This window comes from Meleagris gallopavo, chromosome 11 (genome assembly GCF_000146605.3).
Source record: "Meleagris gallopavo isolate NT-WF06-2002-E0010 breed Aviagen turkey brand Nicholas breeding stock chromosome 11, Turkey_5.1, whole genome shotgun sequence".
Lineage (NCBI taxonomy): Eukaryota > Metazoa > Chordata > Aves > Galliformes > Phasianidae > Meleagris > Meleagris gallopavo.
In genome coordinates, this window is record NC_015021.2 from 9,848,910 (window position 1) to 9,868,270 (window position 19,361).

At 48.1% G+C, this 19,361-nt stretch overlaps 2 protein-coding genes across 2 annotated transcripts; both read right to left on the reverse strand.

Annotated features, from left to right (window-relative positions):
• Window positions 1–4,154: 4,154 nt before the first annotated feature.
• Window positions 4,155–11,290, reverse strand: CRYGS (crystallin gamma S). The gene is made up of 3 exons (XM_003208989.3): window positions 9,362–11,290; window positions 7,308–7,550; window positions 4,155–5,940 (listed from the first exon to the last, which is right to left on the reverse strand). Exons 1-3 carry the CDS (start codon window positions 9,380–9,382, stop codon window positions 5,668–5,670), a joined length of 537 nt encoding a protein of 178 aa, XP_003209037.1. The 5' UTR covers window positions 9,383–11,290; the 3' UTR covers window positions 4,155–5,667.
• Window positions 11,291–11,388: 98 nt separating this feature from the next.
• On the reverse strand, window positions 11,389–19,337 carry TBCCD1 (TBCC domain containing 1; the record flags this gene model as incomplete). The annotated part of the gene is made up of 6 exons (XM_003208990.4): window positions 11,389–11,956; window positions 12,518–12,681; window positions 15,652–16,149; window positions 16,270–16,456; window positions 17,069–17,435; window positions 19,173–19,337. Coding segments are annotated over 5 exons (1,347 nt in total), but the record flags the coding sequence as incomplete, so codon positions are not given.
• Between the last annotated feature and the right edge of the window lie 24 nt (window positions 19,338–19,361).

The following is a 19,361-nucleotide window of genomic DNA, read 5'->3' on the forward strand; positions in this document are numbered from 1 at the left end:
GGTTGGAACAAAATGTTCCGGAAGAAAGCTGTTCCCTTGGGGTTTCTTTTCTTTAAGCTTTGCATATTACAATTTGAAATTTTTGTAAAGAGATCCCCATTTTATATTCACACTGGTAGCCTGAATTTAAATATCTCTCTCACCTGAGATTAATACAGGCTTCACCCTGAATTACTTCCCAGCTCTGAAGTACAGCTCTGGAGAGCTCAACTCTCCACAAATTCACTTCTCTTTTAGAGGCATAAAAGCTTAGGAAATATATGAAATATTAAAAGAGTGTGTGTGCCGGGGCAGAGAGGGGGAGAGGGAAGGCTTGGTCATGGGGGGGCCCCTTTGATATGAAAACCCACTTTCCCTCAAATGAAAGCACGGATGTGCTGGCACAGGACTCCAAAGACAAAGATTTCAGCCCAAAGACGACGCCCCTTTGTTTTATTTTGTGATTGTGAAGCCCTGCACAAGGAGCAGGATGCAAGCTGTGTCATGCACAAAAGACATCAGCATTTCCATCAGCAATAGAAAATCTCAAGTTTCTCCAGAGCAAAACAAAAATGAGGTTATAAACAAACTTGAAAGCACAGCTCCCTATATTGCCAATTCAGTATTAACCAAATGCACAAGATGGGGGAAAGCACCTTGCACGTGCTCAGGGCCCATCAGCTAATTGCCGTAGAAATCCGACATTTTATATCATGATTTAACCCTCAGGTCCCAGGGTCATTGCTCCACCTGGGCTCTCTGCATTTCCTCTGCTATCACACCCGTGGTTTGTCCATCCAAGGAGACTGGTGCAAACTGAAACCTTCCATTCTCCATGTCTACGAAGCAGTGGGATGTAAGGTTTTCCCTTGGCAGACAATCCCAGAATGGTTGGGGTCAGAAATGACAGCAGGTCCATCTGGTCCATCCAAGGACTACACAGAGCAAGGTGCTGTGAGCCATCAGCAGAAGATACAGCACACAGCCCAGGAGCTGCAGCCACCAGCAGCACCTCTGGGCACTCTGCATGCCCGGCTGTGATGGTTCCTCCAACCACTGCTGGTTCCTAACCCACACCATAGCTCTTGCCTCCATCCCTCCTGTCCCAGACTATAATTCCTGCTCCAATGGTCAGGTTTGCATTTCATCCATCTCTTTTTAGATTCTACCTGATTCTCTACCTGAGCTTTGCTTGTAGGCACTTGAGAGCTTGATGCCATGGGCAAAGCATGCACTGTGATGCTTCACAGCCATCAGAGAGTTTGGGCTGCACTCATGACCACCACAGCAACCTTCCCTTGAACATATGGTTCTCAAGAGACATCAGTGCTAGGAATACCACCTCTTCTTGCTCCCTGCACTCTCCAGGGTGTGCAGGACACCCTGCACCATGATTACCCCCAAAGCCACCAGATTCACAAGCCGAACTTAAAGACAAAACCAAACCCAAAAGGGATGCAATGAGTATGAACACCAACACAAACCAAGCCCAGCTCCACTTTGGGATGTCCCAACTGACTGTCCTCAATGCAATTATCACCACCAGCTCTAGAGCCCAATGCCTCACAAGCAGCAGCTTGCCATGGCTGCCAGACCCAAGCTGTGATGTGTCAGTGATGGCACAAGGCCTGGCTGTGCTGCTTTGCCCCCTGAAGCTGCATTCCCTGTGCACGTGGGTGTGCATGCGTGCATGGTTCTGTTCAAGAGGTGCCGGCTGCTGCAGCAGAAGGACTTCTGTGCAGCTCTCCCTTCTGTCAGCTGCAATAAATTTCTTCGCTAGTGCTTCTCCTCTGAATCGAATATAGTTTATTTCAATTTTAAAAGTCCTTTTTTTTTTTTCATTTCAGGAAAATGAATGTTAGAGCCAGATAAGAAACTATAGTCTGCTTTCAAGAAGGTTACAAGAAAACTGCATCTTGCATTACTAATCCTTTATCTTTCATGTTAACAAAAAGATTACTGACATATTTTTGAATGAAAGAAAATAAAATAGCAAATGCATCTAAAGAACTGTGTAACTTTCATGCAACACACAAATCGGTTGTTAAACGTGGAGAAAAAAAAGGAGGGGAATGAAGGGAAGATTCATAATACATTTCCCTTTGTAAAGTGAGCAAACCAACTTTCTATAATAAGAGAAACTACTGGAGGATTGGAAGAGGCTCCTTTCATAGATGGAGAACAATGCTGCTTTTAACTGGAGGCTGGATTTGGGGGGTGGAGGAGGAAACCTCCCCTGCTGGCGTCTTCGGAGGGGGATTGGGAGGTGCTAAGAGATGGGCTGCATGGACCCACATCCCCCAGCCCCATCCATCAGTTTTGGCTTAGAGGAGCCATTGGTATGGCAAAAATCAGGTATGGGATGAGAAATGTCAGGTATGGGGTGACGAAAATCAGCTATGGGGTCACACAACGTGGAACATCTCCAGCTGCCCTGGGGATGTGTGCAGTGGACCCACAGAAGGAACTGCACCCTGATCTCAGCCCCGATCTTCCAAGGGAAAATATCCCTGCCTTGGCACACAGCGCTTCATTAGGAAACCCATAATTGAATTCCCTGACCATTCAGTTCTAAAACCCTTTTGATTGAGAATTAGTTAATTACATTGGGCCCGGTATATTCCTTGTTAGAAATTTTGCCCATGTTCCCCAGGTATGCAATGGTGGGCTCCGCTTGCACTGCGTCCTTTGAAATGCAGTTAGGATCTTTGAAGCTCTCCCCTCTTAATGATGCACTGTTCGTTAATAACACTTCCCCATCAGGAAATAGCTGTCTGCCACTTGCTTAGGCTGGAACAAGTAATAATCCCAATGATCATGTTGTAGAATGAATGGGGATACGTGTGAGATGGGCACATTGGTGTCATTCTAATGAGATGATTTCCTAACCCCAAAAATGCCAGGTCTGGAAACCCAGGCAGGAACACTGCCCTCATTATCTTCATCTCAAAGATCTCCTTCTTCCTCCAAACCTAAAGCAATCTTTTGCACTCAGAGAATTGATTTAAGTCCTACCAACAGAGAACCAAGGGAAATAGTTAGTGGGCATGGTGAGAATGGGTTTGTGGTAGGACCTGATGATCTTAGAAGTCTTTTCCAACCTTAATGATTCTATGATTCTATGAAAATACTCCTCAATTGCTCTGTTTTGCTTTGACTGCTTTCTCAAGCCCCACCTCCCCAAGCATTGCTTTACTTGCACATCTCCTGTTTGCATCGTTCCCCCTGTGCACTGCTCTATTTGCACCTTGCCCTCACTCGTACACTGCTTCCATTGCATTGAGAACTATTGGTGATTAGTGGATGGTTGGACTGGCTGATCCTGTGGGTCCTTTCCAGCCTTGGTCATTCTATGATTCTATAACTCATTTGCCTCGTTTGCACATGGCTCTGTTTGCATAAGCCTGAGCTTGCACCTACCCCTACCTGCACATCATTTCACTTGCACGTGGTTGGGCTTGCACATCACACTGCTTGCACATTATTCTGCTTGCACATCATCCTGCCCGCATGTCACTGGCTTGCAAACTACTCCTCATGCACATCACTTGCAAAGTCTTGTCTCTTCCATTTGCTTCTATTGCCCTCTGCTGGGGACTGTCAAAGGGACAGCTGATCCCTCGAGCGCTGCCTTTCCGTCTCCATCTCCCTCCGCGATCGTAGGGGAACTCCAAGCTGGGGTGTTTAACACAGGGCATGGAGCAGCTTGGCTCTGCCTCTGAATCTACTTTGCACGGCTTGAAAGCACGCTGTCAAGCCTGCCTAGCTATGGTCCAATGGCAGTAATGGGGGGGGGATACGTAGCAGCTGGACAGACAGACAAGGGACAGACAGACAGATAGGACAGAGGAGGGGACAGATGCCCACCCTGCAGCTTCCACTGTGAGAAGTCCTGGCGTGCCTGCTGGATTAGGGATGATAGAGGAGAGGAGCGCCTTATAGAAATTAATTCCCAAAGTGTAATTAACATCTGGGCCAGCTCGGCGCGCTCCCCAGCTGCTAATGAACCATGGCACCGCTTTAATTCCAGCGCCACCACACCGTCTTCTTATTAAATCCAGGAGAAGGTTCCAGCACATTTCCCTTCGAGGGAAAAAGGAGAAAGAAACGGAGCAGGATTTGTCTCAATGAAATATGATAGATTAGAGTTGGCTGGATAAAGAAAGTGAGGAGGGGGGGGAGAAATTTCCCATCTTGTACACGCATATCGCTGCATTCTCTTTCGCAGTGACCTCCTTCTGCCCCATCCATCAGCCTGGGGTTGGCTTATTCTAACGAGCGGAGCCTTTTCTCATATGGAACAGGCCCATCAGACTCAATCTGCATGCCAATTACCGGAGCAGACCCCCTGATACTGAAAAATGGAAATTAGCCATCAAGCGGGCTGGGCCGGATGGCCTGCGCTCCCGCTGCTCGGAGACACCCGCAACGAGGGAGCCCCCAGTGGAAAAAGTAATCAGGAATAATAATAAAATAAAATAAAACCCACACAACAGCATATTTTACTGTTGTTCACCTTGCTTGCCAGCATTCGGGGTACAATGTGGAATTTACCAGAGGGCAGGAGGGTGGGGAGGGGAAGAGCTGGGATAATTGTGTTCAGGTGATGCACAGGAAGGATGCAGGGAGGTAATGTGAGTGCAGGGGTGAAGCAGAGCTTGGTGCCCCAAAATGGGGGTGCAGGAATTGCAGTGTCCAAACTCACCAGCTGCTATCCCACCTGCAGGAATCTTCCATGTAGAAATGGGAAAGGCAACAAAACCCAACATGCATGCCATGCTCAAGCTGGTGCCCTTTAGGTCTCCCAGGGAGGGTCCCAGAGAGCTTTGCTGGAAGCTGATCAAGGTGCTGGGGGATTGCTTGTGCACCGACCCCAATTGCTGGGTAATGCTGGAGTGTCTGAGAGGCAGAATTAAACCTCAGAGGAAAGGACAGACGTGACAGAGAGCAAAGGGGGACTGGGGGAGGATGGGGACACACATTGCCCTTTGCAGGGAGCTGTGCTCCTGGGGACTGCAGGTTGACAAACATCACTTCGCCTGCCTCCCTGCTCTGTAATAACCTCATACATCAACCAAGGAGACTGGGGAGCATGGCTGCAAGGGCTTTGCTTCCACTGCCATCATTAGCCTGGGGTCCCTCTGCTCCACATGCAAACAGGCTGGAGTCCCCACGAGTGTCTTGCATCACTGCTTCCTGCATGGGCACAACCAGCCTGACATCTAGTGGCACAGGGCAAAGCCGACATTCCAAACTGGGATGACTGGGAGCCTGGTGGCCCCTTCTGCTCAGTGCATGTCTGCAGGGCCCGGGGACTCACTCCTTCCTATCCTCTGCTGTTCTTTGGGAACATCAAGCAGCAATCTCAGCGCTCAGTTTTGAGAGGTGTTCACTATCTCTGCCCACGTTCAACCTCTTTATCTTCTTCTAACTTCCCCATTTTTGGTGGCTGCCCCTCCTTTTCCCCCACCCAGTGGCATCCTAATACAGGCAGGATGCCCAGCAACCCCTATTCTCCAGAGTCTCTGCCCTCTGCAGTCCCACCGCCAGAGCTGGAGGCAGTGGGAGCTGGTGGAGACTGTTCTGCCCAAAGAAAGCACCTGGCCAACGGGTTCACAGATGGGGAAAAAGCGGGACAGAGCTTCTGAGTGACTCAAGTGCTTTATTGGGGGCCCAGCTCCCCACCATTCACTCAGCGATGCTGCGGAAGGACTGGACGGCAGGGGTCACTGCTCCCCATTCCACTGGCTGCCGGTACTCGCCCTTGGGCAGCAGGTATTGCCTGCCCCGGTAGTTGGGGTGCTCGTAAAACACCCAGGTGCCCTCCAGCACCCGGCAGGCGTGGACCTCACGAAAGTGGCACTCCTCCAGGATAGAAGGACAGTCTTCAGTGGCTTCAAACATCCGCCCACCGAAATCCCCCTTCTCAAACACCTGGATGTGGCCCTGGGCTCCGCTTGGCTGGAAGGAAGAAGGGAGAGAATTGCAGGGGGCTTGGGATGCGTCTGGGGTAGAAGCAGAGGCAAGGCACAGCCAAGCTCAGGTCAAGAGCCAACACCCCAACACACCAGCACGGTTCTGAATAGCTCACATCAGGCCCTAAACACAGTATGGGGTAATTCTTGACCAAGCATCACATGCAAAGAGCACTTTCAGCCTAAACCCCCACCACAGCCCCAGTTTCAAATGGGTGTGGGAAAGAGATGAGCACGTGCTGGGCTCTATTCCACACAGGCAGCCTGCTCAAAGCCTGTAGCCACTCAGTGCAAGCATCAGGAGGGATGCACCCCTCTGCTCCCCGCTCCTCTGGGCAATGAGGAGTTTAATGAGCTGCTGACCCCAGCTGGGTTGTATTACAGGCGAACGCAGCACGGGTATTTTCCACTGTGATTTCAAGTGCTGTGTTGCCTGAAGGCACCGTGGTGGTTTTAATCTGTGGCTGTCTGGACATGGTCTCCCCCCGCCTCCCCTCTGCCTGTTCTCACTACCAGCCCCAGCCAAACTCTGCAGGGTCTCACAGCTCTGTGTCACTGCTCCAGGAGCTCTGAACCAACATCTATGATCAGTCGGTCCCCATGCCACCTCCACATGTTTGGGAGGGGAAGCCAAGCACAGTGGACATGCAGCATCACCTCTGCTCTTCATGCTGGCAGAGAATGCTGTGCTGCTCTTACATCTCCCACGTGCTCCTGCTCCATCCCTTGTAGCAGTTCAGAGCTCTGAAGTGGCTGAAAACTATCACTAGGCTAAGGGGTTTACACACACCTCAAACCCACAACAGACGAAAGCAAAAGCCTCTTGCAGCTTTAAGACCTGCTCCATTCAATGGCAAATCATGGTAGCGCTACCCATGTCAGTGACGCACAGATTATAGAATCATTAAGGTTGGAAAAGACCATTAAGATCATCTATTCCAATTATTGACTCATCAACACTGTGCCCACCAGCCATCAGCTATGCTGCTGGTACTGACACCAGGGCAGCAGCACTCAGCTCTAACACCATACTCCCACCCTGCCAGGTTGGAGGCTGCCTCCCCCCAGAGTTATTATCCCAGCGGTGGGACTTGGTGTCACCCACCTATTGCTGTCCTCTTCATAGGGAGCCAGGAAGATGGGGGCTACCAGCAAGCACCATCCCTAGAGGTGCTCAAAGCCAGGATGGATGGGGCAACTTAATCTGAGGGGAGGTATCCCCACACGTGATGGGGGCTGAAAATCGATGGTCTTTGAGGTTCCTTCCAACCCAAACCGTTCTATGACGCTATGAAGCAAGCTGAAGTGGCAGGTTGGTGAACTAAGATACCCCTAGGGAAGCAGCACACTTACTATGTGGACAGCTTTGCAGGAGCCGAGGCGGTCATTGAGGCCCATCCAGTGGTGGTAGTCAGGGTACTCCCCCCGCCTCAGCACGTACATGTTCCCCGAATAGTTGGGCCTCTCGTAGGCCACCCAGGTGCCTCCCTCCACCCGGATGGAGTTGCAGCGGTTCAGGAAGGTGTGGAAATCAGGGCAGTCGGCGTCGCACTCGTAGCGACGACCCAGGAAATTCTTGTCTTCATAGAAGGTGACCTGAAAGACCAGCAGGGGAGGGAAGCAGGGGGTTCCGCATCCCTCTAGGGGCAGCATTGGTGTTGCCACTGGAAGGGCATCGCTTCAAAGCACACAAGCCATAATCTGAGCCCATCTGTAACCCCTGCTGCCTCCAACATGGAGAGAAATAGGGGGGAAAAAAGGCAAAAAAATGAATTCCCAAACTCAACTGTTCTAGGGAAAGAACAACTGATGTGCAAGTCAGTTGATTTGATGCCGTGGAGACTCAGGCAGCATTTGCTCTTTTCAAGCTTCCTTAGAAGGGCATCAGCCCCGTGCATGCTGCCTGGGCTGTTTGGCAACATTGGAAATTGCCTCAGCCAATTCCCACAGCTACTCTGGACAGAATTTTCCCTGCCCCAGTGATTTAAACATCTAACACACAGGTCTGTAATCCACTTTTCCATGCACACCAGCCTGACTTCTTCACCCTCTGTCCCCAGAGGAGACTTAGCAAGTGCTAGGGCAAAGCAGAAACACCAGCAGTCTCAGTATCCCCTGGTCATAGCTTTCCCAGTCATAGCAAACATCAACCAGCTGATTCTGTGGTTATTCCATTGTGCATTAAGATACACAATCACCTCGTGATCCCAGCTAGCTGTACTTCACCTACAGCGCCTTGGCTTCTTGTATTGATTTAATATCGCTGTGAAAGATAGAGTCCAAGGCTGCCCTCTCAGCCTTGGAACTAGACTCAAGTCTAGAAAAACCTCACTTTTTTTTTTATACATTCACCTTCTGTAAAAAATAAGTTAGCCCCAATTACTGCTGGTCGGTCAGTGTGCCCTACCAGCCTAACCAGGCATCTGAGGGTTCGTGTGCCCTATCACAGCAATCTGATTTGCCTATTAAGTTGGCCAAGGTGGCCTTCTGTTTTGTAACAGAGAGCTCATCTGATGTCCCCTTCTCACCCTGAGGAGCACAAGTGACTTTCAATTCAACACTACTCTCCATTCCTCGGGGGATATTCTCCCTGTATTTATAAAGCCACAGAAATGGGACAGTACGTTATAGCCACTAAGCAGTGACCAACTGGAGGTGTGGTTTGCTGCTTTCTTCCTAGAGCACATACAGAGAGACTGAAGGAGACGGCTCCTGCCCACCTGTGTTGCCCTTCACACACCCTCAGTTCACTCCAGTCCCTCAGACTCAGCGCTTCTCAGCTTCCCTGTGATGCTCCAGGCATTTTCAGAGGAGGCAGATGGTTTCCACCCACAGCACAATGACAGGTGAACTGCAGATTTCAATTCCAGATCCGTCAGTTCATTTCAGTCACACGTTACTCCGATGCAAATCGCCTCCCGTCAGTAAAGCCATTGAGTTGCTCTGCTCACAGTGATATCCCCTTAACTGCTCACTGTCCAAACTTTTCTTTGGGGCTTACCTGGCAGATAACAGATTTGCCCCAGCAGATCTTCCTTACATGACTGCAAAACTCAAACTGTATCGGCCACCTAACAGCAGTTATCACATTTCTTCCCAACAGCTGCTGTGTTAGAAGGAAACCCATAAGCAGCAACTGTAAGCAACACTTAGCAGTACCCACTGCGTTCTAATAAAGCAGCATAGGGGCAGTGACCTCTCTCTAGGGCAGATCACTTGCTTAGGTTGTGGGAAATACAGTTTCATGGTCTCCTTTGCCTTTTCTTTCCCTCTCTGCAACATGAATGTGGCACAGAGAAAAGATGAGATTTGTCCTCATTCACTGACTTAACTCACCCCAGACATTTTGCTGCACATAATGAAGCAGGCTCGTGTATATATTGTGTATAGGCTGCAAACAAGCTTACCTTTGGTCCAGCCCTGGACATTTTCTGTTCCAGCCAAACTTCCCAGTGCTGGAGGCAAGTCAGGACCTGTTATAAAACAGGCAGGACCCAGGCACCCTTTTTATAATGGGCTTGTTTGAAACCAGACAGCCGCTTTGTCATGAGAATAGGATCCAAAAATTGAGTCAGTGATTCTGAGGCTATAGCCCGTTTCCAGAAAAGCAAACAGGATTATGGAATAAAGGAACGCTTCGCCGTCCTCCCTTTGTTATCATCTGCTGAGTCAGAACACCAAAACTCTGCCAAACGCACTCAAAACACGCAGCCCCCTGCCAAGTCCTGGAAGATGGGATGTTGGGGGCTATTTTGGCTGCTCTCTTCCTTTTAAGTGTGTCAAACAAGAATTGTTTCCAGTCAGCTCTAAAGAGGCCTATACCCATCTGTCAGGAAGAAACTCAAGTACTTATTTGGAGAAGGTTCCCACACAAAGAAGGGTGCAGCCAGGAAAGGGTGGACAAATGCACAGGGTAAAGCACAGGGTTGCAAGGAACAGATTCTGCTTAAGAGGTCTACTTCAAAAGCCCACAGTGGAAACATCTGCGCAGCAGAGATGCTGTGTATTTCTATAGCATATCCTCAGCTGAGCTGAGGAAATTTACCAGTGATAAATTCCAGTCAAAAAATCTTACCCCACTGCTTGCAATTCAAGCAAAGGATTGTTTCTTCTGCCCTCCTCTGGCCCACTGAGCAGGGAGGGAAAGGAATGCTGGCTTCTGTCCATCCACACCTCTCCCCAAGCCGCTGCATTATAACAAACACCTCTGCAGCTATTCACTGCAGCATCCCAAAGGCTTAGCAAGACAAAGGGACATGAAGCTGGCACAGCCGTGCCTGAAACACACAGACCTTATTTCTCTGCTGTCCCACACACACTGCCGCAGCTTTGCTGCACCCTGTAGGAAGTTACACTCACATGTAACTGTCAGTGACAGAGGCACAGCAGTACCTCATCCTCTCCCCGTTTTAGGTGTCCTGATTCATCTAGCACTGCTGCTCACAGCTCTCAGTGCTAGCAAGCAGTGGAGACATCCACAGATGTTTCAGAGTCCAACCAGAATTGAGTTCCTACTAAAAGGCAATCCAGCAGATTCAGCAGGACATCTCCGAGCTCCACTGCACTGACTCTGACTAAATATGAAAAACTCCCCTCGTATTGCCTAATGCCTTAGAATTAAATCTTACAGCTTTACATAGTACTAAAAACAGAGGGGGAACTAGAACTGCCATCAGTTCCAAAGAATGAAAGCTGCAGATGAATATAATTTTGCTTTCATTAAGAACTGACCCAGAGCTCATGTGTCGACAGAAAGCAAGGTCTGGTCCTCAAGTGACACTGAGCAGCCAAGATGACAGAGGACAGATGTTGAAAGTTTGGAGGAAGACCCACCCTCAGATACTGAAAAGCTCAGCCTTACAAATGTTTTCCTAAGGCACAACTTCTGAAGATACCAAATCTTCAGCTGGTAACGATGAGCACGCATTTATCAGACTCCAAATCAGTACCTGATCCCAACTTCTCTTCCTGATTCAAATGGACTGCCTCCCCAGGAGTCTAGAGAGACCTTCTGAAAAGAGCCCCAGGGCACTGAATTCCATTGCCTCCATCCACCGTCAGAGTGGATAACTCCTAACAAATCACACAGCTGCTGCATTCAGCCATCCATGCAATCAGTGCCTCTGCATACTCTGCCTAGCTCACTCAGGAGCTCAGCTTTGAGCACACCTCCCCCCCAAGAGAGGGTCCGCCAACACAACATGAGAGTGGGACTCATTCAAGTTGATAGTCTACTAAGAAATAACAAATGTAGGAGACTGTGTTTGTGTCAAAATACTGCACTAAGACAGCCTGCAAAGACTTCAGCTTCACTGCTATTAAGAAATCAGTGCTTTTCTCTCAGCCGACCAGTACACAGTTCATTGAAGCAGTGAAGATGCTGTGCTCCCCTAACGATAATTGTATGGGTAAAACTCATTCCCTAGAGCTTGTGTCAGGCTTACCTTAAGTTTTATTGATATCTGTCAAACAAGACAAATATACAAGAAAGGTAATTCCACCCAAATCACATTGCTTAAGTGCTATCTTCATATTAAAAAAAAATCTATAGCATTTCATTCATAAACGATCAAACATTTGTTTTTCACATTTATAAAAACAGTGCAGCTGGCCTGTACAATAAAGACACGTGTGACAGCCAAGGCCCTGCATCCAGCTGTACATCAGGAAAGGCTCGTTTGGACACACACACACACACACAGCACAGATGGTAACCATGACACCAGCCTCCTTGCAGCAAGGAGCGCATGTACTTCCTCATCATCCTCCAGCAGCATGCACCTTCCTTCTCATTTACCAACAGAACAGTCACAGTACATTCCTGGGAAAGCAGCAGCTATTACAAATCCTAAACCAGAGAGATGTCCAAATCCTAAACCAGAGAGATGTCCAAATCCACACACAGGCTGGGCATCAGATCCACATCGAGCGCGTGCAGTCAGAACAGCCGCAAAGTCTTTATGGGAAATGTTTTCAGGACAGCGCTGTCTGTTCCCACAACTCTACAACAAAGCAGAGGTGCAGATTTTATGCCCAACACTTAAAGACAAAGCAAAATGGGAAAAATAAAAGGAAATAAAAACATTTCTTATGGTTTGAAACATGCAATAGAAGAGAATAATGAGAGCTTGCCTCCAGCTCCTAAACCACTTCTGCTTAGGAAGAGAAAGAGACTGCGGAGTAACAATTATTTGAAGCCTCACCCAATTCTCTTAAACAAAAAGTGAGACAGGTAAGCACAGATATTAATACACATCTTTCAAAAGATGGCTGCTCAAGTTTTTACTTCAAGTCACATAGAACGTGCCTATTTGCCTTTACAGACACACAAGGTGTTCCCAACAAACCACCTGCAGAGAACAAAGGAGGTGCCAAATACACACCTAACAGACTCGACTAAAAAGAGGTTCTGACTGCAAAATAAATAAAACCAAACACAAGGCTCTTGGGAGAATCTCCACTGAACAGCTCTCAGCCTCTTCCATCTCCACCTAGGCTGTGCACACCAACGTGGGACAATTCCTCTAGGAATAGAAGAATCAAAAGAGATGCCTTCTACTCACCCTTCCTTTCCTTCTGGTGCAGAGGAACACGATGCTATCCTGCAGCCTGCTTGGAGCCCACAGCAGGAGGGACAAGGCTATCCAGCTGCTGACGGTTCCCTGTCTGAATCAGCCATTCGTAGAACTTGCTTTCCACCAGCATCTGGAACTGCTTCCTTTGATCCCTGCAGCAAAAAAGATGATCAGAAAAGAAGCATGCGGAAGTAACAGTTTCCTGTGCTTATGAACTTCACTTCCAAAACAAGCCTCTACAAATCCCAGCTAAGAGCTGGGCTTGGTTTAAGAACCATGCCCAGAAAAGCTTCTACCAAGTAAATATAACTAAAATTAACCCCAAAGGCAGAACTCAGTTAGGCATGCAAGCTTCCCCACTTCACTAGCAGGCTCTCTGTTCCAGAAGGCCTCCTCTGCTTTACTCTCAGAGCACAGATCAGCAGCGAGTGCTCAAGCACCGAAGACATAAAATTCTGTACTGACAGCATTTGAAGAGAGAGGATGGAGATCAGGAAAACAACACGTATATAAACAGAACTCCTCAAATAATTCCCTTTGCAGGGAAATAACTGTTCTGTTTTCGCTAAGAGCAGCAACAACAGGGTGCATCACTTAGCTCAGGCGCTCTATCAGCAGTCACATGTCCAAGAGCAGCGCAGGCTCATGGCAGTATTCCTCCAGAGTAGCATCCCAGCCATCTGAGATCAGCTCAGCTCCTGAATTTCTATTCTTGAATAGCTCCTGACAGATATTCTTTTTTTCTTTTTCCCCTATGAGCTTACACAATTCATTTCTGAACCTACATAAAACACAAATGTTTCCAATATCCTGTGGAGATTGCGTGGTTTTGTTTTGACCCCGTTCCTAATTTGTTTCGATGCTCCTATCATGTACTGGAAAAAAGCAGCAAACCATCCCCATCCATTTTTTCTGTGTCACTCAGCTTCAGAGGGGCCTGGTATACCCTTTTTTCAAGTTAAAGACTCTTCTTTGCACTGTCACTTCCATTGGAAACGTTCACTGACAGATCCCCCAGAAAGCAGGTTTCTAAGCTGGAAACTAACCTAAATTCCTCCCCAGTGAATATGAACACAAAGGCAGTCACTTCTTTCTTCTCTTAGAGTTTATCTTCTCCAAGTGCTTATTATTATATACCTCCATCTGCTACAGACCCTTAAAGGCTTTCCTCTGATGTGCTCAGAAAATGAGCAAGCAGGATTTTACGCTTTTACAAGTTGTTCTTCAAGCTCTCTTTCTGGTCCTGTCTTACGGGGCTTTTACCTTTAGCCTGGCAGGATTTACATTCTTTTTTACTCCATTTTCCTCCTTCAGACAGCTTCAACTTCTTGAAAGACATCTTCTTACTCTTTCACCTTCCTGTTCAAACACCAGCAGCTTTTCTTCTTTCTACAAGTCTGACAATCTGCTTGCTCTGGGTTGTCTCTCTAGCTGTCTCCTTGCCCACAGGGCACAGAGACACCTTACGCTGCCAGCTGCCCAGCTTCTTTCCAGCAAGGTTCTAATTCTGACACGTTTTTCCCCCTTTCATGAAATAAGCCACTCCATTACCAAGCTGTCACCTCCTCTGACTGCTGCAGAGGCTGCTAAATCTTAGTGCATCATCTACATCACTTAATATTTCTTTAATTGTTAGATTTTGGTAGGTAAAACATGTTCATAAAAACAGGGTGAGAAGCAGCAGCCTTGGCTTCTATTGCATGTTTCAATGGCTGAAGTAGAAGGAGCACTGGAGATGAGACCGAAAGATACAATGGATGACTCCAGCACAAAAGCTGAAGTTAAAACTTTCTGCTGCTCTTCAAGATACGCTGCTGAGGTTTGATGGTTTTTACATCTCTGTCACCACTACTGGATCACTACTGCTCAGCCATTCGCTGCTTGAAGCAAAATCCTCCCTAAGGATCCTTTCTCCTTCCCACTCTGGAGCTCTTTCAAATGGCAGGTTCCTCTGCTCTCAGCACAAAGGCAGCTGGTGTTCAGAAAGGGGCAGGGAAAGCTCAGGAGGCTGCTCTAAAAACAACCAAATGGACTACAGCTCTGCAGCTTGGTGTGATGGGAAGTGCTGACTGTTTGACTCAACAGGTTTTCATGTTCTGTGCGTCCCACAAACTAAACTTCTCTAAGATCACTGCTTCTCTGCACCCAGTTACATGTCCACTGTAACTCATGGATTGAGCACACAGAAAAGGAAGAGCACGTGGAGAGCTCAAATAAGGCTTTTTGAGAGATCAAAAGTTGTTTTCACCTTCTCAAGACTTTAAAACCAAGTATCTGGGTTTCTATCTGCATTCTGTATTTGCAAAGGAAGACCCTCATATTGCTGCATCAAAATGGTTCACAAAAGATAAAGCAGCAAAACTGAAGCTGACAGATTTTCACACCTGAGTGCTCAACAAAGCACGCTGACAAAGAAAACAAGGTGGACCCTTTCAGAGCTCAGCAACAGGTGCTGAGAGAGCAAACAGATGCATATCAGCACACAAGATCAGCGAAGAGAGGCCCAACTAGTATAGTAGAAGCTGGGCAGAGGATTTTAAAGGGAACTTTAAAAGCTACTGTCCATGAGGTGATGTATTTTAACAGTCCACATGCACATGCTTAGCTCACCTCAACAACAGGTGGGACAGTAATTTAAAGCTTCACTGTAAAGGTTGGGTTTAAGAATGATCACCAATCAGCTGCAGGCCAACAATTAGTGGAGCTGTTGTTCAGGGTATGGGCCCAGATCTCACCCATGTCAGCATGCAGCACTGGAAGCAGAACAGAGACAGCAAGGAGACAATACCCAGCACGAGGGAAGCCATAAACTCATGCCACCAGGACACCTCACCTTGGCCCTCAGCAGCATCTAGGCATGTTTTCCTTCAGCTTTGCAGGTTAGGAAAATGCAGTCACAACAAAGCATTTTTTCAGATTTACAGTTGTAAACACGATTCCCCTCACTATAGTGCCAAAGATCAGGATCTCAAGATTGCCGACTACTAATGCTTTAGAAGTGGCAAGATGTAGCCCACACAAACCAACCCAGTACTAAAGCATTTTTCTGAACCACACTGAACGATGTACAACCGTGCTGAGCTTCAGCACAGTTCAGATGCCTTTCAGGATATGGCACTCACTTGGTCAGGCACGCCTCCTTCACCATTTTCTGCCAGCTCTGTACCTTCTGCTCTCGCTGATTCAGTGCCTTCTGGTAGGCACGGGGAAGCCCCCCTGGTGTTTCTGTGGTGTCTCCTTCCATCTCAAAAGGAATCACAAAGGTGTAGAAGTCCAAGGGCGGCAGGAGGCGGAAGACGCTGGCATCACTGCCCTCCTTGCACACCAACATGGGGCTGTCCCAGTAGTTGGGCACAGTGGCCAGTCCCACCTGAGCCATGTGGTCTTCCAGCATGGGGTAATGGGTGTGGAAAGGGGCAAAGCTGATTGCTTGGTTTCCCGCAAGGATAAGAGGCTGGGTAGGAGTCAGAATGTGAAAAGTGCAGCCAGTGGTGGAGGAAAGAGACAAGCAACGGCAAACGGTGATGACTTTGATATTGTCACAGCTGTGGACGTGAACAGATGCCTCCACAGGGCCGAGCACAAACGTGCTATTCTGGCACTTCTCAATGGTCACAGAACTGCAAAACAACAAAGATACAGTGAGCAGGGAAGACTGCAACCAGAGCTTAACAAGAGCTTAGCACTTGAACAAATGCTGAAAGGACATTTGGCTGTGCCTCAAGAGAACAAAACCTCACCAAAGAGGAGAGAGGAGATAAATGAAGGACTCATTGCAGCGATGAATTCTGACATGAGCACCCACCAAGGTGTCCGAGCTCTTGGCCAGTGTCTGTTTGTAAACCTGGCTCATTATCACCATAGGAGACACCTCAGGCACCACACGAGTGTTACAGGCAATCTTTGCTCTCCTGGTTGTTCCTTCAACTGCAAAATAAAATTAATCAACACATTTAAATTAAAAAAGAAAAAAAAAAAGATATACATGTCTCCCAGAGAGAAACAGACATGATGATTCATTGTCCACATCACTCAGCAATCCCTCAAGGAAATAATCAGCCCCAAACTTCACAGCAGTACAGTGACACTGTGTCACCACACACAAGTCCTACTATCCATCCTTTTAAGGGCTAGGGTGCCTTTGCTCCTCTGCAATGCCCTTGCAGGTGAAGAGCTGTGATTCAAGGCTTGAGAACCTTGATCAGTTCTCAACTTTGCCACAAACACATTGCATTATCTCTTTTCCATGTCTGGCTGTACCTAAACAATGACCGATGATGGTAGTGATAAATGATCTCACTCAGAGGGGCCTTTGAAAGCAAAGTCATTCATGTTTGCTCACAAAGCAACCCGAGGACCAGAAACTACATGCAGGCATCACACAGCACCCTCTACTCTCCCAGACTCACACCTAAGTTATCACTTTCCCCTTATTTACTAACAGCAGAAGGAAACAGGCAGTCACAATGCCACTGCCAGATGCCTGGTCACCAAGAACTGAGACTGGAAATTTGTCTCTAAGGTAAAACCTGCAGATACCTTGCTGTGCCCACGCAAGCTTCTTCCCAGACCGTAAGCAGGCAGTCATTCCAAAAGGATTTATTATCAGGCAGGAGCGCAGCCAGTTCTCTAGTTTGGGGAAGGAGAAGGTTTTGGAGATCTTAGAGTAGCCGTTCTGCCCATGGCAGGGCTGCCAGAGGGCAAGCTCATGCAGAGGGTGGATGGTCCTCGAATTGTTCACAGTCCCTTCGATGAGGAAGCTGAGGGCACAGACGGCTTCGTAGGACACCAAGCTGTTGTGAGTGGCGTGCGAGGAGGCACTGAGCTGCTCTGGCTCCAGCAGCAGCTCCAGCATGTCTGAGAGGTGTGTGAGCACGAAGGCAAGGTGATCCTGGTCATTCCAGTTCTTAGGGGCAGAAAAATAAGAACAAGGTGAATTCTCACATAGCTGACAAGCTCCATCAACTCTGTACAACACATCTTTGCTTATACTTCTAGAAGAAGGAAAGCAAGTCAAACTCGGTCCTGCTGCTCTACTCTTTCCACACATAGAAAGGAAACTGGATTCACCACCAAGGCACACCAAAAAAAGAAACATGGTGTCATTCTAACTCCAAGTATCAAATATTTCATTTTAAAAAGCAGAAGCAGATTCTCCTACAATCCTTCCCGCACAAATTCAGCCAGCTGCTGCTAGTATTGAAGGGAGGAAACAAATCAGTAACTGACAGCCAAGGTCTTGCTACGTGTCTGTTGGAAAGATCGCTGCATCTGCTTCAGACCTTCAGCTGTGATTGAGTGCTTCTGATGTGGAGCCAGAGATAATAAAAAAAAGCAGAGGGTCATTCCTTCACAAGCAAGCAGACCAATAAACCAACCAGCCTCTGAAAGAAGCATTAGTTCAAATTTTAAAGGGCTCCATTCGAAGAAAAGTGTGAGATTGGAGCTGTGGCTGGCACCAAGACAAGCTTTGCTGGCCGCCAAGGTGCAGAATTAACACTCAGCTACGATCACACATTGTCCTCACTATGCTGGGTGCAGGAATAACACACCTACAACAGCAGCTGGAGATCGTAGCACTGTGACAAAGATCCTCTGGAACACAGGAACAGCTCTTGTTCCTGTTCAGAATTACATTCTATAGCTGCACCTGAAGCACAGCTGGAAGAAAACATTGACCTTTCAATTCCATTGGACGCTCCAGTGCTATCTCACCCACAGCCATTTATCAGTTTCTCTCATTTTTCTCTTTGTTTTTTAAATCTTTTGTTATAAGATCACCCAGCTCATTTTTAATGGTTTCAGCTTGTTCCAGACTACATTTCCAGGCCTGTGCAGCTCGTAACAGCACAGCCCCAACAGAAATCTGCTGAGGCATGCAGACAGCCTTTATGCTGTTAATTTCACTGACAAATACAGACCTTCCCATAACCTACACCCAATACATCCACCTTACTTCGTTTTTTTCAGAATGCTTTCCAGGAGACATTCACAATTTCATGCTCCTGATCCATAGGTGGCCAGATGTATTCCAGCCCCTCTGAAATATGACTTTGTGCAGCTTTGCTAGGGAGCACCCTGGAATCCCCTTATTCTACAACAAAGCATAGGGCAGCAGTTTCCAGTGCAGGATAAGCTTCCCGTTTGGCTATAAGGAAGTGAAAAGGCTGCGGCTTCTTAAAAGGAGAACCACAAAGACTAAGAAAGAAGCTTCACAACAACCAAGCCCGCCCTACCATGCCCACATCCCTGAGTGCCACATCTCCACAGCTCTGAATACCTCCAGGCACGGTGACTGCCCCACCTCCCTGTGCAGATGGCCTCACTGCTCTTTCTGAGAAGAAATAGCCACATCTAACCCTCCCTAATGAAACTTGAGGCCATCACCTCTCATCCTATCGCTGTTACCCGTGAGAATAAAACAAAAGTTGGTATGCTCTCCTTTCTGTGAGTTACAGAGAGCAACGAGGCCTCTCCCTGAGCTTCCTTCTCCAGGCTACACACAGGTACAGCTACATGGATACAACCACTGACATTTTATTAGCACAGTTACAAGGAACGCATCAAATCTGCCTGCTATAAAGGGCAGCTCGCCCTGCTCAGGAAGGCTCAACAGGGCCTCCCCTCCCCACAGCCCCATTACCTTGCTGTGCCCCGCGGCCCTGCCCGGCAGCCCGGCAGCCCTGGCCCTGGGCCACTCCTCGCCGATGAGGGACGTCCGCAGGGAGGCCTTGTTCAGCTGCTGCAGGTAGAGGAAGAGCAGGAAGCGCAGCGTGTCCACGGAGAGCTGCCGAGAGGGGAGAGGCCGTTAGGTGTCGCCGGCCGCCCCGCG